Raw genomic sequence first — 19,407 nt, forward strand, 5'->3', positions numbered from 1 at the left:
GAAGATGATGGAGGGATAGCCCTTTCTTTCGAAAGTTTTGCACGCTTTTCAGTGTGAGAAAAGTACTCACAAGTACCTATAACTTAAAACTAGAAATAAAACTGATGATGGCTTATCACAGGTAAGATAGTTTTATCAAAAGTACTTACTTAGGATCCACATTAGCAGTAGCCTCGTCGAGCACCAGAATTCGATTGCCACGAAGAATTGCCCGCGCCAAGCATACTAATTGTCTTTGTCCGAGTGAAAAGTTGGATCCGCCTTCTGAAACTTTGAAATCTAGCGACGGAATCGCTGCCTTCAAATCAACCTGGAATCGTTGAAAATGTTAAAAATATCGTATGTGCTTACAAAAAATCGTTTAAGTGTGAGTCGGACTCACACACGAAGGGAAGACAAGAAAACACTTTTTTTTCATGGCGGCCTTTTTGAAATTTTTATTGTTTTACAGACGGACGGACGGATAGCGGAGACATAGGTATAGTAGTTATAAGGCCCTATTGGCTCCTTTCGGGTATGGAATCCCTAAAAAGTAACATTACATTCCTGGTACTTACTGCTTCAAGAGCTTTCCATAATTGGTCATCGTCGTAGCTATTGAATGGGTCTAAATTGTATCGTATAGTTGCGGAAAATAGCACTGGTTCCTGAGGTATAATAGAGATTTTCGAACGCAATTCCTGTAAATTAATTGAAAAAATAAGTTATTAGTGGATTCAACAATGTATTAAGTAGGTAACCATAAGTAAATAACAATTAGTGTAAATTAAAAATTTATAACACTCCCGACAAGTGAAGGTTACAGTAGAAAAGAGTTGATAACTTTCGAACGGCTGAGCCGATTTTCTTGGATTATAGCTAAGAACACTCTCGATCAAGCCACCTTTCAAACAAAAAAAAAACTAAATTAAAATCGGTTCATTAGTTTAGGAGCTACGATGCCACAGACAGATACACACATACACGCATCAAAATTATAACACCCCTCTTTTTGGGTCGGGGTTAATAATAAGCAAAGTTGCGTTCAAGTCCTTTAGACAGAAACGGCTACAGTTTGCACAAACTACAAAGGCAAATTTTATTGTTACCAACCTGAAGCGCGAGCTGAGAAGTGTCGACGTCATCGATGAGGATTTCACCTTCCACTATGGCGAGGCGGAACAGTGAAGATATGAGTGACGATTTTCCAGCACCCGTTCTTCCTACTATTCCAACCTGGATAGGTAAACAAAATCACTCAATCAAAACGCGCAAAAAAGCGCTATGTGAGTGAATACTTCATCATATCACTTTGTTCTTTTTATATCTAAAGGTAGGTACCTACTACAATAAATATTAATAAAAAGATTTTTTTTTGTAATTTAAACTGTAAAACTATCTACTAAACCGATTTGAATAATTCTTTCACCATTACAAAGCTAAGAGTAGCTTTCTAATGGTGAAAGAATTATTCAAATCTAGATAGAGATCTAGAAGTAACAAAGCGATAAATAACATAATGTACCGCGGACAAAGTCGCGGGCAAAAGCTAGTATTTTAATATCCATACATATAAAAAAACAAACTGACTGATTTATGTCAACGTACAACTTACGTTCTGGGTCTACAAACTTGAGATTTAGACTGAGTAGGTAAGTTTTCGTTATGGTGCGATGTATGACATAAGTAGACCGGCCGCGGTAAAAAAGATTCCTAGAAATTCCGGGGCGGATCAGCTAGTTTCAAATACAATTTTAAAGTTTTCAACAATTTTTCTAGGGTTCAAAGCTGAAATGACCTTTAAAAAGCTCAATTACTCAATTGTTTTGCGAATTTCTTGTTATATATTTCAACCTTTGCAGGGAACTAACCTTCCACCCACTTTCAATAACCAAATTTAGATTCTTCAGTACAGGCAAATCTTCGAGAGTGTACTTCATATAACAATTGCGAAACTCGACGCGGCCGCACCAAGGCCAACCTTTAGGGGTTTCTTTACCTGAAATAGAACATAATATAGATTCATGATGAAAGCGACAAAATCTTTCGAGTTCGGTAGGTACCTACTTATATAATTATATTATTATAAGGTCACCTATTGTACAGTTTACTCATTAAGTGATTACCACTGCCCATGAACGTTTACTTTTTTACACGGTATAATTAATAATATAGGTATCAAATCTTTGAAAAGGGCAACCATCTAGTTTCTTGCTGGTTATTCTCGGTAGGAAAGGTATTCCGAACCGAATATTGGTAGATACCTAGATGCATTAGACTACTAAAATGTAGTATCTACTTGTAACAGTTTAATTGAGTAAAAATATTTCTTATCTATTCTTATTCTATTTGCAGCACCAGAAGAAACGCCAATGCTTTTCCGGCTTTTCAGGAATTTGTAAAATTAAAGTTTTCACGGGATTTTTGGAACCTAAATCCACGCGAATGATGTCATGGGTATCAGCTAGTATATGTTATAACAAGACATCTTACTTCCTTTTTCCCACTGAGGTTCTCTCTCAATGTGTGTGTATTGCAGGATGCGCTCCACGCTGGTCATCTGCGAGATCACTTCCGCGGTCTGTCGGACGCCGAACTGCAGCATCCCCGTTAAGATGAGAGTTTGCGATATCGCCAGCCCCACGTTTCCAGAGAATATTGTTTCTGAATTAAAAAAGATGGTACCTATATGTTAGTAGTGTTTTCAATTTTCTATCCGTTTGTTAGTATGGGACCATCTTCGAAGCGGCTGAATTTTAACAGCCGCTTCGAATAGTTTGTGTAGTTACTGGAAAATGATATAGATGAGATTCTAGGCAGTATTGGTAGGTAAGGTAAAGCTAAAGGTAGGTTTGAACTTTGAAGCATTTCAATAAAAACATCGTCAGGAAACCTGCATGTCTGAGAGCTCTCGATAATTTTCTGAAATAGTGTGCGAAATCTGCCCACCTGCACTGTTTCATTCAATTAGACTTTTACAAGTTGAAGCGTGATGGAGACCTGTGCTCTGTATTGATTGATTGGTTGATCATGATAATGATGATGGAGTAAGTATAAATACTTACTACTGTCAATCACGAGGAAAGCAACGATGACTATGGTCAAGTACAACACGCAGATGAAGTCAAGCCAGAAACCAAGCGTCACACCGCTAGCCAAGTAGCTGCTCCAGGTTGAAGTGTGAATGTCCTAAAACGTTTATATTTTCTTTAAAACAAGTCATATAGGTATGTAACATTAAATATCTATGTAGACTCGTGCAATTTAATTTTTCTCTTCAACTCAAAATATTGGCACCCGCACAATTTGCAGATAAAATATACTTTATGGCGGTTTTTTGTGAAGTATCCCTGTACTATCAGAAATGAGGAGTAGGAACCCGCGAAGATTACTTAAGGTTTATGTTATCGTGGAAAAGAAAGTTATCTATTCAGTGCTAATAATAATTGAAATATCCGTTGCAGATTCGATTTTAAGTACAGATAAGTGAAGCTACCTGTTCCTTAAATTAAAAGCAAGCCTTAAATATCGAACAACAGAGTACATATTTCAAATAACGGAATGGAAGTAAATGTGTACCTGAAATCGATCGAATTCCTGAATTAGTCGTTGTTGCGCTCCAGACGATCGAATGGTGCTAATACCATTCAATGTTGCTGACATATGAGAAAATACAGGACTTCTTGCTGCAAATTATCAAAAAAAAAAAAATTAACAAGCCGCTCCTTACCCCACAAACCGTCTCAGTCAATCCATACTTAATAGAATTTTACTTACTGGTTCCTTCCAAACGTTTAATCGACTGCGCAGATTTCAAATAAATTTGTAGAATAACGTAGAACAAAAGTAGAATTATGGTCGTCGGTAACAAAGTCCAAACTAACGCAGCAGCATTAAGCGCTAATATACTGAACATCACGAGGTATATTTGGATGCATTCGAGGAGAAACCTTGGTAATAACTCGTCCAGAGCACCAACATCTTTTGAGAAACGATTCAAAATGCGACCTGAAATCGTATAAAATTGCAATTAAATATGATATTCTTTAAATTTACAAGTTTTTAAACGGAATATTTGTAATTTGTAGGTACCTGAAGAGTTGCTATCGAAGAAACGCATAACACCCTGAAGCATAGAGTGGAACATGTCGTTGTGGAGATTCCTTGAGGCAGTCATACAGACTTTGAAATACATGAACGCACGAGCCGTAATAAAGAAAATACAACAGATAATCAACGCTGTATATCCATATAGATATTGAGATGTGTTGAGAGGTCCTATGAAAGCATCGATGTCTAAATCTGAAAAAATATTCGAAATAAGTAAAACCATTTGAGATAGGCATGTAGAGATGTATCTTTGGATAAATAGTTACGTACTACTTAGCTCAATTTAGGTGATACAAGATGTAAAAAGTTGGTTAGTCGATTCAAATCAGTTGTCTTAGTTTACACAAATTCTTAACAAAAAAAAATCTAAATTTCCTATCCTTACATGCAGGTACGAGTAAGTATCCCACACAAATTCTTTTCCACTGTGCTTCTACCGTTATTAAAACTACTTAAGTACTTAAAATGAATTTCAGAAAAATATATTGGAGTTATTAACTTTAAATTTTTTACTGTTAAAATTGGTAACGTGTGCTTATAAACCAAGACAATTTAATTTAATTTTGTATTATTCTATATTTCATACCAGATTGCAATTCGATTCCAGAGAAGTAGCTGGATAAAGAGAATGTTGTGTTCACAGGTGGTCCTACTCTTTCGTATTCTTTAACCGTATGGTTAGCTTCTCTTTCCTTCATACGTGTGACTTCATTTGTCCTGTAATTTCAGCAATAATTTTGAATTCAAATCTAAATAAATATATGCAAGGAAAAGCTGACTGACTGACTGATCTATCAACGAACAGCTCAAACTACTGGACTAGACGGATCGGGCTGAAATTTGGCATGCTTATAACTATTATGATTTATGACGTAGATATTCGCTAAGAAAGGATTTTGAAAATTCAACCTCTAAGGCAGTAAATTAATAGGGGTTTAAAAGTTTTGTAATCCAAGCGGACGAAATCGCGGGCTTAAGCTAGCAAAGTTTATAAAAATTTACTTAAATATCAAGTTAGATAGCAAGATTTGAATGAAAACTCACCAAAAAGTAACCCAATAGTCGCATAGCGTGGCCGATAATTGACCGATAACAAGTAAAAGGAACATAAAAAGCAATCTTGCTGGTTTTCCACCAGCTCGCAAATATGCTCCGTATACATGCCAACCCATCGAGCCAGACTCTCTGGCTTCTTCTTCCATCTCTTGAGCAGGAACTTCACAGCCTGTCATAGATTCTGCGATAGACGGACGCCTCGTTGTCGAGAGCTGTACAAGAGTTTAAATTAGTTCTGTACCTATCTAAGTAAAATGCAAATAATAAATTTATTTAGTTAATGCTCACTCTAGATGATGTTCGCCGGGCTACTGCGAGAGGTTTCTCAGTTTCTGAATGTGGGTCATTATTCTCTTGGACTGAACACAATAATTTGGCGAAGTCTTTGCCTGAAGTTGAGAGTTCTTCATATGACCCTTTTGCTTCTATAGCACCCTGTAATTTATATAAGTATATTACAATGAATATTTTGTTAGACAATCTTGATAAGCTTAAAATACATACGAAAAATAAAAACGAAAAATTAAAATAAATACGAAAGTGTGACTGTCTCTCTGTCTATTACGGCCGACCATGCGTTTAAACCATTTCGATGAAAGTTGGTAGAGAGATAACAAGAACAGAATAGGCTACTTTTTGTCCCGGAAAATCAAAGAGTTCCCACGGAATTTCTAAGAAACCTAAGTCCACTGCGACAAAGTGGCGGGCATTATCAGTTTCGTGCAGAGATAGCTTGCATCCTGGAGACGGACATAGGCTACTTTTGTCACGGAAAATTAAAGAGTTCCTACGGCATTTCTATGAAAGCTGAGTCCATATCATCTAAATTATAAAAATGCCCTGATTTAATAAACATACTCGTAAACCATCGATTTAAGCGATACAATTTTGTTATATCTTACATTGCTCATTATTACAATATAGTCAGCTGCTTTAAGATAGTGGAGTTGGTGAGTAACTAGGATGCGTGTGGTGTGACGAAGGTATCCAGTGATGCACTCGTCGAAGAGTTGCCGACCCACATGAGCGTCCACCGCTGAAAGAGGATCATCCAGTAGGTAAATGTCTGCCTGTAATCAAGAAAAACCTTTTGAATATACTGGGATAGAGAAAAGAGGAGTAGGAACATATTGCATTTGTATTCTACTACGAACTTGTCTGTAAACTGCTCTGGCAAGATTTATACGTGCTCTTTGACCACCGGATAGCGAAGCACCTCTTTCTCCTACGAGCGTTTGATCACCATGAGGGAGCTGTTGGAAATCCTTCTGTAGCGCGCATACTCTGACCACCTATAAAAACTCAAATTTATTTTCTTGTCTTGAACATATTAAAACAAACAGATGTAATGTTTTGGAGAGTTTAAGCACCTCTTTATATTTTTTCGGATTATATGGCAATCCAAAGAGAATGTTTTGTCGAACAGTAGCGACGAATAGCCATGGCTCCTGACAAGCGTAAGACAGTGGCCCCGACAGCTGGATTTTTCCACTTATCGCGCGTAACTCGTTTAACAAGAGGTGTAATATGGAACTCTGTAAAATAAAACATTTTTTGTTAAATAAATCAGACGCCAGAATAATTTTGTCCAGAATTAGATTAATATCTTTCTGTATTTTAAGCAATTTAGTGTAAGCATACCTTTCCAGAACCGACTGAGCCAATAATTGCGCACAACTTTCCTTTAGGAATACTGAGGTTAATATTACGTAATGTAACTGGCCCATCCCCTGTCCAGTTGGCCCAAACGTTTTGTATTAGTATACCGACGTCGGAGCTTACAGCAACGTGTTGGACTGGTGTCATTAACCCCTTTTCATTGCAGTCGAATCCTGAAAAGAAGATGACATCGCTTTTGTTTAATAAATATTTCATTTTTTGTTTGACTTTGAGCTTTTCACGGCCCATCCGATTTACCGATTTTGATGAAAATCAGTATAGACACAGATACGGTCTATAGCTTAAATCTCGGAGCATAGGCTACTTTTGTCCCGGAAAATCGAACAGTCAACTTTTAATCTAATATACCTTGCAATGAAACTTATTACTAGTTAATCTAGCCTAATCTAAGTAGGTTAAGATATATTGTTTATATTATTTTTAGAATTTTCTAAAGATTACCTTACCTGGGTTACAAATTCCTTCTTCTTCTTCAATCTTTTTGAAAGTATTAGGGCAAAGGTCTTGTTCACCAAGGTTCTTAATTTTTTTGTTTTTAACGCTTTGAACCAATTTAGCGATATCAACGTCTGCTACCCCACGTAGGTCTTCTCTTTCATCTATTGATATATCATAGTATAAATTAATTGCAATCAGGTATAAATTATGAAATTAAAACATGGTATAGTGCTTATATTTTTATTAGATAAGTATCTATTGGCCCAAAAAATTATCAATATTATCTTATACTTAGTGCAAAAGACTGTGCGTTTGGATAGAATTTATAAAACCAATATTTTACATTAATTAATGAATTAATTTTAAATCGTCATCATCATCATCATGAGCAACCCATCGCCGGCCCACTACTGAGGACCTTGCCAGACTTCACACACCTTTGAGAAAATTACGGTGAACCGGATCTTCACGATGTTTTCTTTCGTCGTTAAAGCAAGTGATATTTAATTGCTTCAAACGCACATAACTCTGAAAAGTTAGAAGTGCGGGCCCAGGATCGAACCTCCGACCGAATAGAATAGAAGGCCGACCACTAACCAACCACTAGGCTATTACCGCTTCATTTCATACGCTACCCGGATATCCTATACCATTCCGATAGAAATAGTTAGGTACCAAATACCTAAGCTGTTCTTGCGTTCTAATTGTTAGCTAGAGCATTTTCCCCATACCAATTCAACTATTTGTTAGTATAAGCATAAGCGTTTCACACACACAAACTAAGAATTTGTTAACGAATATCGTGAAAATACGTGGAGCTACATTTTTCACATTCCATAATGATGAATTTTTCACACTTCTGACGTTTCACAAGAGCCACTCACACACTGAAATATTTAAAATCGTACCCATAGTGAGAAAATCTTGTAACCGTAGCACAGTAGTATAAGACTCCATCATCATTGATAGAGCCGATGGCACTAGGATAGCTACTGAAGCCTGAAGAATATTGAACATTTGTGCCAACGGGAATGCCTGCGAAAATTGACGTTACCTACTTATTCATTACTAAACTGTATGACGCGTATTCATCCCATCACATCTAAGAAGTTTATCAATATGGTTAACGTTACATGTAACTGGCCATGCTCTAGTTAGTCAACATCTAGTTAAGTATACTTTTGTTAACACATAAGGGTCTGTTCAGACAGACTACGTTTAAACTGCAAACTGACTGTAAAATTGCAGTTGGGATGTAGTTTTATTGCAGTTGACACAACTGCATTGCGACTATCAACCGACTGCGTTTCGGCGAGTAGTGTTATAGTACGGGTTTTCAGTGTAAACTGCACGCTGTGGTTAACTGCGGTGCAGTTGCGTAGACTGAAATAAAACTACATCCCAATCCAACTGCAATTTTGCAGTCCAAATGCAGTCCGTCGTCAAAGACACTTGACTACATTTGATGCAATTAATAAGAACTCGTTGGCAAATATAATATGTAGATAGATATATCTAGGTATAACATTTAAACGTATCATGCATACACAGTAGATGCGGCATGCGTTGAGACACAAAGGTCTCACATACCCATTAGCATGAACGCTTCGAGTCTTTGGATAGATATCAGTGCCTCTGCCAAAAATGATACGGCATTTGACATTATTATGGATAGTGTTCCTTGGAGTGTGTTGAAGAATTGCGCCAAGGGAAACACCTGGAATGAATTAGCTTTAGCTTTCACGGAATCTGCACAAGTTTATTTAGTTTATTGACGCGGTAAGAAATCACAATAATAGGTATGATTTTTCGTTTTCCAGCAATTATTTATTTTCTGAAAATAAGCAGTATCTACGTATCGAATAAAATGTTTCATAGTCAAAAGCAGATATGTACACCGTCAAACTTAGGTTTGTCTAGGCAAGGATCTCCAAACCTTTTAACCTAAAAGCCACACTAATTCTTCAAGTTCAAAGTGCCAAGATCAATCTAGAAACATTTCATATTTTAAATATTATTGTCCTAAATTATTAATATAATGTAGTAATAATAAAACATGGCGAGCCAGATATCAGGCATTTTCCGCCGGTTTTGGCTGCAGACCGGAGTTTGGAGACGGCTTTCTAGACAATCCTGCCTCAAAAATAAATATAAGCCTTCGAACTTTGTCCAATGAATCTTTTGTCTATAGACTAAAGTAGGTAGGATGTGCTTGAGGATTTTGATCACTCGGATTTAATGTAGATTTTTAGGTCGCCCCTTGAATATTGTGCATATCGAAATCACACCAAAGGAAAGTTAAAGTTTTACACTAAGACCTATCAGAATACGTTTTAAAGAATCTCTAGGCAATCCAGGTGTTTCAGCTTTTGACTAAATATAACATTATCATTAATGTAATTGAAAATCGTGGTAAATAAGTTAGTGTTATCCTGGTATTTAGGGTTCCGTTCCAAGTTGGTAAAAATTGCACTCTTATCGACTTGATCCGTCCGTCTGTCTGTCCGTCCGTCTGTCACAGTCGATTATTGTTGTATATAATTGTAGCCCAACATCATTGGAATAGAAAAAATTGCAAATTATTTTTTGTTCAATTAAAAAAGGGGGGAAAATCAAAAAATTTGAAATTTCAAATTCATAAATTACTATTTAAAGATTAGGTCAGTAGGTACTTACAATATCAGCAGTAACTTGGTATCCAAATAACGAGTAGGATAAAAGAGTAATGTAAAGAGACAATCGTTCCGTGAAAACCATGAAGCTTAAGTAGACTCCTCTGAGGTATGAAGCAGATGTGATACAGTCAATTTCGTTCTTGCGAGCCATAGCCACCACTTTTTCAAATGGCTTTTCCCAGGCATACATTTTTATAACCTGTAATAATTTTAAAAAAAATAACACGTGTGCCCTACCTAAAACAACTGAAAAGTACCTAAAATTTTTCAAATTTGTTTCAAAAAACTAATAGCCATGTATCACTCGGGATGATGTAAGAATTATAACGATATCCCATTCATGATACATTCAAATCTGTTGAAGCATTTAGAAGGTGGAATAAGATAACTCACATATCTAAGTACTACATACATGAGTGAACCTTTTTATGGACAGTTCGTGGAAAAACATCATAGTAGCGTATGATATGATAGATAACAGTCAAATAAAAATTATAATAATTTGTTAGACATATATAAGTATTTATATTATCATCATCATCGTTATCAATCCATCGCCGGCTCATTACTGAACACGGAACATAATAGGAATCAAATAGGTAAGTGTTAGTAATGTTAAAAAATAAAATTAGGAGCTGGTTAATAAAACGGTGTGCTTACACTTCGGATCTAAATACTTTTTTTTCTCTAATGTAAACGTTTTGGGCCCAATACAATGCATCTGAACTCATTTTTAAGCGAAACGGCCTAAAACTGTACTGAAATTGAGTACATATTATGGGCTACATATAACACCAGAATATGTAGCCCATATGCTTGCGTGTTCTTCTCGGCGGTCACCAGAATATGTGCTTTGATTACAATTAAAACTGTGGTAGAAAAACGAGGTCCGGAGCTTGATGCTAGACCGAGGTGTTTCGGTCTTGATGATCTGAAGTGAATTGGTTGAATGCCCTGCCCGGGGTTCGTACAGGCCAGCAAGATATTTTGAATCGCTCCGAATTCAAATTGTGTTCTCTAAGTGACAGCTGCAAAGTGTGTTGCTTTCTTCGCAGCTGCCGGTCTTAAAAGAGGCTGCATGCCTCTACACAAAGTTCATGATTTCGATCACTGAATACAGACTTGAGCTCATTTTAAAGCAAAATTGCATTAATCTGTTCTAAAATGAGTACAAAGTTCGTGATTTCGATCAAAGCGGTATAATTTCAGTGAAGTTTCGATAGCTTTCATCCAGTTTATTGCTGCTTATGTAAAATTTTATACAAATATAATTTTATATTATACCTGCATTCCAGTAATAATTTCGTCCATAATGCGAACACGCTCGTCCGTTTTACACGCCGTTTTCATGCGCAACCTTGCAGACAGTTTACTCATGTAAGCTGTAAATACATAACACAAAAAATGAAAATTCACACTAGGCCTAAGAAAATTTCGAAATGGAGATAGTTTCTTGGGCTCTGGCGAGTGGCGAATCATGTGACAATCTCACACTGCCTAGCTTGATTTAGGTTTCATTGGCGATTTGTGCAGTTCTAGCGTAAATTGGTCATTTAGTATGGACGGGAAAGGGTTGGAAAAAGATTAATTTACATTTCCATGCATTTTGGGAGTCGGGAGATTTGCTTATCTTGAAAAGTTTCACTCAGGTGTCAGTACTTTCATCACATAAATTGCCAGTGCCCAAGCTTTGCGAATATTGCAAAGATTATAAAAGATTGAAAAATGTAACTTACATTGAACAGGAATAGTTTGCAGAACTATGCCAACGACTCCTATGATGGCGGCGTAACCGATTTTGGTGTAGATGAGGTAGCAGACAAGTACAACTTGTAGAGGCAGCAGCCAGATGAAGTGCGTGAAGATAAACGCGTAGTCGAACCGATTCACGTCGTTGGATAGGAGATTGACTACTTGGCCGGCAGTTGTTTGAGCTAAGGCACCAGAGCTCATCCGCATTACCTAAAATAAAGAAAGACAGTTTTGAACAGGACTGTAAGTACCTATTTACTATAGATTTTATTATAAACTAGCTGACGCCCGCGACTTCGTCCACGTGGATTTAGGTTTTCCGAAATCCCGTGGGAACTGTTTGGTTTTTCGGGATAAAAAGTAGCCTATGTGCTAATCCAGGATATTATCTATCTCCATTCCGAATTTCAGCCAAATCCGTCCAGTAGTTTTTGCGTGAAGGAGTAACAAACATACACACGCACACACACACACACTCACACACATACAAACTTTCGCCTTTATAATATTAGTGTGATCTGGTATCCTGACTAAAGTAGTTTAATTCTAATAAAAATTACTAACCTTTCTGTAGATTAGTGAACACGCTGCAATACGGACTTTCATGCCAAACTGCTGGGTGGAATAAGTCCCGTGATGGTTGAGGAATGCTATCAGCAAAGACATCAGGATCACGGTAGCGGCGCAATACACCGCCTGCTCGTACGTCATGCTGGAACCGGGCTCCCAATACGATAGCAGTATACTCAACGCCACTGGCTGGAACGGTCTAAAAATATAATTGAAATTATTTAAGTATCGGTGATAGCCTAGCCACTAGTCTAGTACTCAAGACATCGTCGATCTCAGTTGGGGGGTCGGGAGTTCGATCCCGTGTACGGGTTTCTAACTATTTGGAGCTATGTACATTTTAAGCAACTAAATAGGCATAACTTGCTTTAACGGTGAAGGAAAACATCGTGAGGAAACATGCATGTCTTAGAGTTCACCATAATGTTCTCAATGGTGTGTGAAGTCTGTCAATCCGCACTTGACCGGTGCGGTGGGATGGATAATGGGCAAACCATTTTAATTCTTATAAGAGACCCGTGCTCAGTAGTGAGCCGGCAAAGGGCTGAAGGGTGATGGAATGATCTTAAACTCTATTGAACAATCCATACTAGAACTAATTATTATTTATCGAGGTAGGTACGTCTGGAATACTACGTACCTATATTATAGGTACACGTTAGAAAAAGTTAAAAGTTTCGAAGGTGCAGCATCAATTTTTTCAAAAGAGGCATAACTTTAGAAGAATCCAATACCAGTAACTATTTTGCCTTATTTAGTACTTGTAGTTTTAGTGATTTAGTATTTTTCAAACCTGTAATGTATAACGTGCAAAACTCAGGGTCAATCCCCCGAAGGCAACTCGGCATTGACTCCGCGGCACGTATATTTGCGCAATATGATTTATCTCTAGCGTCAGTCAGATGTTTATTTTTAACTAGAGGATGCCCGCGTCTGTCTGTCTGCTACGTTTTCACGGCCTAACCGTTGAACTGATTTTAACGAAATTTGGTACAGACTTGGGATACATTCCGGGGAAGGACATAGGCTACTTCTTATCCCTGAAAATCAAAGAGTCCCTACGGGATTAAAAAAAAAAACCAAAATCCGGGTGAAGCCGCGGGCATCCTCTAGTTTGATAATAAATAATTAATTAATTTATTGACTCACTTGAGGACGAGGGCTTGTACGAAGAATATGATGCCGGAAGGTGCATAGCTTAGCCAGAACGTCTTAATCATAGCACGGAGTAGCGATGGCTTACGACTCTGCTTGTTCGCTAAAGCTATTTCCTCCAGCCATTTCCTGTAAACAAATTATGAAATGTTAGTAAAATTAATCATTATAACAAGTGTAAATTAATAATTTATAACACCCCCGACAAGTGAACGTTACAGTAACTAGAAAAGAGCTGATAACTTTCAAACGGCTGCACCGATATTTTTGAATTATAGCTAAGAACACTCTTGATCTAGCTACCTTACAAACAAAAAAATTAAATTAAATCGGCCCATTAGTTTAGGAGCTACGATGCCACAGACAGATACACAGATACACACGTCCAACTTATAACACCCCTCTTTTTGGGTCGGGGGTTAAAAACGCACATTACTCCGAAAAGTTAGCGGTGCGTGTCCGGGATTGAATCCACTTCGTCTTATCCACTAGGCTATTAAGACCTATATGAATTAAGTATGTAAAGAAGGTAAGTATCTACGTATGCCTATTAACCATGCAGCTATGTAGTAGATATGTAATGATTATAAGATGAATCAAGATGAATAAATTATCTTGAGTTTATAAGTCACTAGGACGGTCATGTCAAGACTGAAGAGGTTCTATTGGAAGATGAATAGTATAATTGCATGGGTGACATTGTTAACGGATACGCTTGCTGGGCATCACTGGTGTACAGTGTGTGAAGTTAGGTGAAGGCAGCCCACTCATGTGTCTGACCCACCCGGGTTACGACTAATTGCGCGGATATTAAAATGTAGACAAGTATTCATACGCATGTATCTAACCCAGAACGGTCGTGTACCTAGATAATGCATGTCAAATGGAACATGCCTCAATTAGAGTTGCCAACTTTTTAGGGTCCTCAAAAGGAAAAAGGAACCCTTATAGGATCACTTTGTCGTCTGTCTGTCGTGTCTCTCAAGAAAACCTTGCTGACCTAGAATCATGAAATTCGGCAAGTAGTTAGGTCTTATAGCACGCAAGTAAAGGAAATAAATCCGAAAACTGTGAATGTGTGATTACATCACAAAAGAATGCAATGCTGCATATATACATGCAAGTTTTAAAATATCTTGTACGATGGAATGGAACTTTTCGTGTGCGAGTTCGACTCGCACGTAACACGTAACCGGTTTTTTTTCAATAAGATAAATATTTAAATAAATTATTTATTTAACTTATTTAAATATTTAAATAACTGTGATCTATTATATTATATATCTATCTATATTAAAAATAAATCAATTGCCGCATATATATTATGTAATAATATGACGGATCATCACTTGAGAACGGTTCGACCGGAAAAGTCGGTTTGAATGGTGTTTTTAACCCCCGACCCAAAAAGAGGGGTGTTATAAGTTTGACGTGTGTATCTGTGTATCTGTGTATCTGTCTGTGGCCTCGTAGCGCCTAAACGAATGAACCGATTTTAATTTAGTTTTTTTGTTTGATTGTATAATCATCTCAATCATCTCGGGTGCAATTTACTAATGAATAAACTTCTCATTTTATTCATTAGTAAATTGCACCCGTCGAAAGCCATGACGGTTGATATAGTTTCATATAAGTAACGTTATTTTCAAAAAATATTTTAATTCAATTATCTACAGCGGTTTGATTGGCAGTTTAGAGTATGATTGGCCTATCTAACCCTATCCTCAATCCACCTAATTACACTTAATCAACTCAAATAAATATTTAGATGAAACGTGATTATACTAACACACTAAAACATTTTTAAATAACCGATTTTTAATTATATTAAAGTCGGCTACTTGGGTCCTTCCTCGAACAAGCGGAATCCATTTCATTTTATTATTTTTCAGGATATTTTATATATTTTTTTGTGAGTACTTTCCAAAATAATTTGTGAGCGAGCGTACAAATATTAATGAATGAAAAAACCATGACAAAATTCCTACGTATTTACTTATAGCATAAGTTAAAACTTTTACAGTGCAAGACTTTCCATAACAGAGATAGCAACAACTTAGGCCAAACACTAAATAATGGATTATTTATTGATTTTTAGCTGTAACATTTTTTTATTGTCTATTACATACATACGTAGAAAAAATATTATTCATTCTTATGATTCTTAGAATCAAGTTACATTTTTAGCATAAAATGATATGGAAGTAGAAACCAGTTGGCGGAGTGCATCTAAAATTAATCGTTTGTGATATAATGATATAATATGTAGTGGATTGAATAAATTCTTATTGACTCAATAGCCCGTTGAATTTTCTAGAAGCTTACTTGCTGAGTATGGCCAAATAGACCTGTCTGCTAGTATGCATGTCTGCTGGTTCTGTAGATCGTTTCACCACTTCTTTACCAAAATTACCTTTTCTTTACCAAATCTTTTATGGAACTGTGAAGTTTATGGCCTAACAATGCACTCATACTTGACATTAAACAGTGCAGTTTAAATGTAGTAAATACTACTCTATATTAATAACTAATTGTAGATTTTTTTCCAAAAACAACATGATATTCCTGAAACTTTGTTCATCTAATATTCTGAGACTAAGTATATTAAAATGAAAAAAAAAAAACTCGAACTCGCACACGAACCGCGGTTTTATTGCAGTTAGATCAGGGGGCACGGCAGTGCCCCCGCCAAGACGAGCCAAACGCGGCGGCCGGGGCGCTACGTACCTTTTTCTCGAAGTGTTTCGCCGTATTTTCGACCCGTCATAACTTCGGTCTGGATGACGCTAGAAAGCTGAAATTTTCAGTATAAGGTGTCCTCAGCAAATTTACCAAATATACCAAATATCAAATATCTAGCTTTTATGGTTACAGATTTATTGATACCTAAAATACGCCGATTTCGTCCCTCACTGATGATCATCAAAACCTCTACTCAAAACCTCTAAGGTACTTCCCGAAGTCCTAGAAGACTGAAATTTGGTATGTAGACTAGAAATTGCATACAAACTACAGGAAAATTAAGACTTTGGAAATGCCCCCCTCTACGCCTCTTATGAGAAAAGCAAATCTGTAAATTCTGTCGCTAGAATGCTGATATTTTCAGGATAAGATGTCCTTGGCAGACTTATTACACGCACTGAGTATCAATTGTCTAGCTTTTATAGTTTCAGATTTATTGACAGTCAAACTTCTAGTCTGTAATTCTAGGGCACTTCCCGAAGTCCTAGAAGACTGAAATTTGATATGTAGACTAGAAATTGTATACAAACTACAGGAAAATTAAGACTTTGGAAATTCCCCCCCTCTACGCCTCTTATGAGAAAAGCAAATTTGTAAATTCTGTCGCTAGAATGCTGATATTTTCAGGATAAGATGTCCTTGGCAGACTTATTAAACGCACTGAGTATCAATTGCCTAGCTTTTATAGTTTCAGATTTATTGACAGTCAAACTTCTAGTCTGTAATTCTAGGGCACTTCCCGAAGTCCTAGAAGACTGAAATTTGGTATGTAGACTATAAATTGCATACAAACAACAGGGAAATTAAGACTTTGGAAATTTCCCCCCTCTACGCCTCTTATGAGAAAAGCAAATCTGTAAATTCTGTCGCTAGAATGCTGATATTTTCAGGATAAGATGTCCTTGGCAGATTTATTAGGGAGTGGGCCATGAAAATGATGTACCTACAAAAAATAGATCCAAAAAAATCTAGGGCACCTGCCAAAAAGAAATGAAATCCCACCAAAAACATTTCATGTAAAAATGTAGCCAAGACTCACAAGTTCATAATGTTTTCACTGTTAAAAAGTTATGAGATCTCTAGTAGAGCCAAGCCCCTAGCTGAGCTTAGATTTGTGCTGGCCATGGGACCTATCCCAAGTCCAAAGTAATATATCTTGACTGTATCAAATTTATAACAATAAATAACAAATCACTCTACTTACAAGCTCTGATTCTACAAACCCTATATCTTGGTAAAAAAAGTACGGCTTGGCCGTTTACAGTTCGTGGATTTTTTATCTGAAATGACATCTAAGCCCGGAATTTTTTCTGCGACCATCACGAAGTACAATACAAATTAGTAATTGTCGAACAAACTATTCCTTAAGGCCTTAAAATATGTTATGTCATGTAATAGTTTTACGAACATTAAACGGCCAAGCCGTCCTTTTTTTACCAAGATATAGGGTTTGTAGAATCAGAGCTTGTAAGTAGAGTGATTTGTTATTTATTGTTATAAATTTGATACAGTCAAGAACATTTAAGAGCTATATATTACTTTGGACTTGGGATAGGTCCCATGGCCAGCACAAATCTAAGCTCAGCTAGGGGCTTGGCTCTACTAGAGATCTCATAACTTTTTAACAGTGAAAACATTATGAACTTGTGAGTCTTGGCTACATTTTTACATGAAATGTTTTTGGTGGGATACTTACTTACCTTAAAAAATTGTTTTTATCAAGCTCTCCCTCAAAATTTTTTATTTTTTCTTTCTCTGGTTCTCGGGCCATATTAATCTGAATAAATTACTTATATTATGTTCATGCTTCTAATTTATGATACGCATTTAGCTACGTTAGATTTTTACAATCGATATAATATAGATTATTTTGTATTAAAATCTATAGAAGATTTACAAACACTTCATACGTATGGATTTTATGTACCGTTGTTAAATAGCATCACCAAATACATAAAATCTGTATTTTTTAAAATGGTAATACTTTTAAAATAATATATTAATTGATTGAATATTTTACAATAAAACTTATAGTCAGCCTTATCTTATTACTGTACGAATCAACTGCTAGCTAGGCTATTAACTGCGGTGAATGTTTTGACTTAGTACAATGCCTAATTTTTCACGTAAAGGTCTTTTTATAGGAAGTCTTATAGGCCACATAGGTAAAGTTATAATTATAGGTAAAGCAATAGAACTTTGTAATTAATTATTCAATTAACATTAATTGAATACTTATTATTGAATGAATAAATATTCCTTGAAACAATCGTTCATAAGACATAAATAAACTAAGTTATTCGTTAAACATTTCCTTAACCTAGCCTTTCAATTGTATTTGTGGTGTTAAATAAAGTAGTTAAGTAAAGTGGCATTTCATTTCATACTTCTTTATTATTAGATGAGAGGATGCCCGCGACTTCGTTCGCATGGATTTAGGTTTTTAAAGATCTCGTGGGAACTGTTTGATTTTCCGGGTTGCCTATGTCTATAACAGGGACGCAAGCTACCTCGGTACCGAATTTCATACAAATCGGTGAAACGGATGGGTTTTTGGGAATCCTGTGGGAACTATTTTATTTTAAGGGATAAAAAATAGCCTATGTCCGTCCCCGGGACATAAGCTAACCCTGTACCAAATTTCGTCAAAATCGGTTTAACAGTTGGGTCGTGAAAAGGTAGCAGACTGACAGACATACTTTCGCATTTATAATATTACGAGTAAGTATGGATAGGGGTCGAATCTTTCTTTCCTGTAAGATAAGATATTAAAGAGGATTAAGATAAGGCTTAAATGATTAAATTAACGAGCTGGTAATAATTAAGAAAATTGAGGATAAGCATTGGAGAAAATTGAGGATTTGAGCATAAGGAAGAAGAATTAAAACCTTCACGTAAGTATAATAATTAGAAGTTTGATTTCTCTGTATTCTTTTATCGTAGATTATTGTAATTTTTAACTATTTCACGCAATTTCTTCACAATTCCCACGTTTTGTTAATAGATTGTCGACGCACCTTTTATACATAATATCTTCAACAAAGTAACCAGGGATGAGCACTAAGTACGTCAACTGTTTACATCTTGCATCGTTAGGTATATATTTTGCTATCGAAAAACTGATGCCCGGCATGCGTTGCAATGCAATTTGCGCGCCACCTATTGTACGTTGATCGTACTATGTCAATCAGAAATCTACCTACAAGTTTCTACAAGCAGTTCCATTTTCCATGCATACTTTTTCTCTATC

General features: G+C 36.4%; 1 protein-coding gene across 2 annotated transcripts in view; it reads right to left on the reverse strand.

Annotated features, from left to right (window-relative positions):
• LOC123864230 (ATP-binding cassette sub-family C member 4) overlaps positions 1–19,407 on the reverse strand; it is a 46,687-nt gene that overhangs the window by 2,246 nt on the left and 25,034 nt on the right. The window contains exons 2-24 of one of the 2 annotated variants that reach the window (XM_045904517.1): positions 13,410–13,544; positions 12,255–12,459; positions 11,675–11,900; positions 11,223–11,320; positions 9,940–10,137; positions 8,172–8,298; positions 7,272–7,424; positions 6,787–6,977; positions 6,516–6,680; positions 6,300–6,437; positions 6,048–6,215; positions 5,434–5,580; positions 5,134–5,357; positions 4,676–4,806; positions 4,072–4,281; positions 3,757–3,987; positions 3,559–3,665; positions 3,045–3,168; positions 2,473–2,643; positions 1,851–1,978; positions 1,093–1,215; positions 558–680; positions 150–310 (exon numbers count right to left, since the gene is read on the reverse strand). In XM_045904517.1, the coding sequence (XP_045760473.1) occupies positions 150–310; positions 558–680; positions 1,093–1,215; positions 1,851–1,978; positions 2,473–2,643; positions 3,045–3,168; positions 3,559–3,665; positions 3,757–3,987; positions 4,072–4,281; positions 4,676–4,806; positions 5,134–5,357; positions 5,434–5,580; positions 6,048–6,215; positions 6,300–6,437; positions 6,516–6,680; positions 6,787–6,977; positions 7,272–7,424; positions 8,172–8,298; positions 9,940–10,137; positions 11,223–11,320; positions 11,675–11,900; positions 12,255–12,459; positions 13,410–13,544 (3,684 nt within the window). Of the gene's footprint in view, positions 1–149; positions 311–557; positions 681–1,092; positions 1,216–1,850; positions 1,979–2,472; positions 2,644–3,044; positions 3,169–3,558; positions 3,666–3,756; positions 3,988–4,071; positions 4,282–4,675; positions 4,807–5,133; positions 5,358–5,433; positions 5,581–6,047; positions 6,216–6,299; positions 6,438–6,515; positions 6,681–6,786; positions 6,978–7,271; positions 7,425–8,171; positions 8,299–8,853; positions 8,981–9,939; positions 10,138–11,222; positions 11,321–11,674; positions 11,901–12,254; positions 12,460–13,409; positions 13,545–19,407 lie in introns of both variants that reach the window. The other variant, XM_045904516.1, reaches the window with a different exon arrangement.

This window comes from Maniola jurtina, chromosome 4 (assembly GCF_905333055.1).
Source record: "Maniola jurtina chromosome 4, ilManJurt1.1, whole genome shotgun sequence".
NCBI classification, from domain to species: domain Eukaryota; kingdom Metazoa; phylum Arthropoda; class Insecta; order Lepidoptera; family Nymphalidae; genus Maniola; species Maniola jurtina.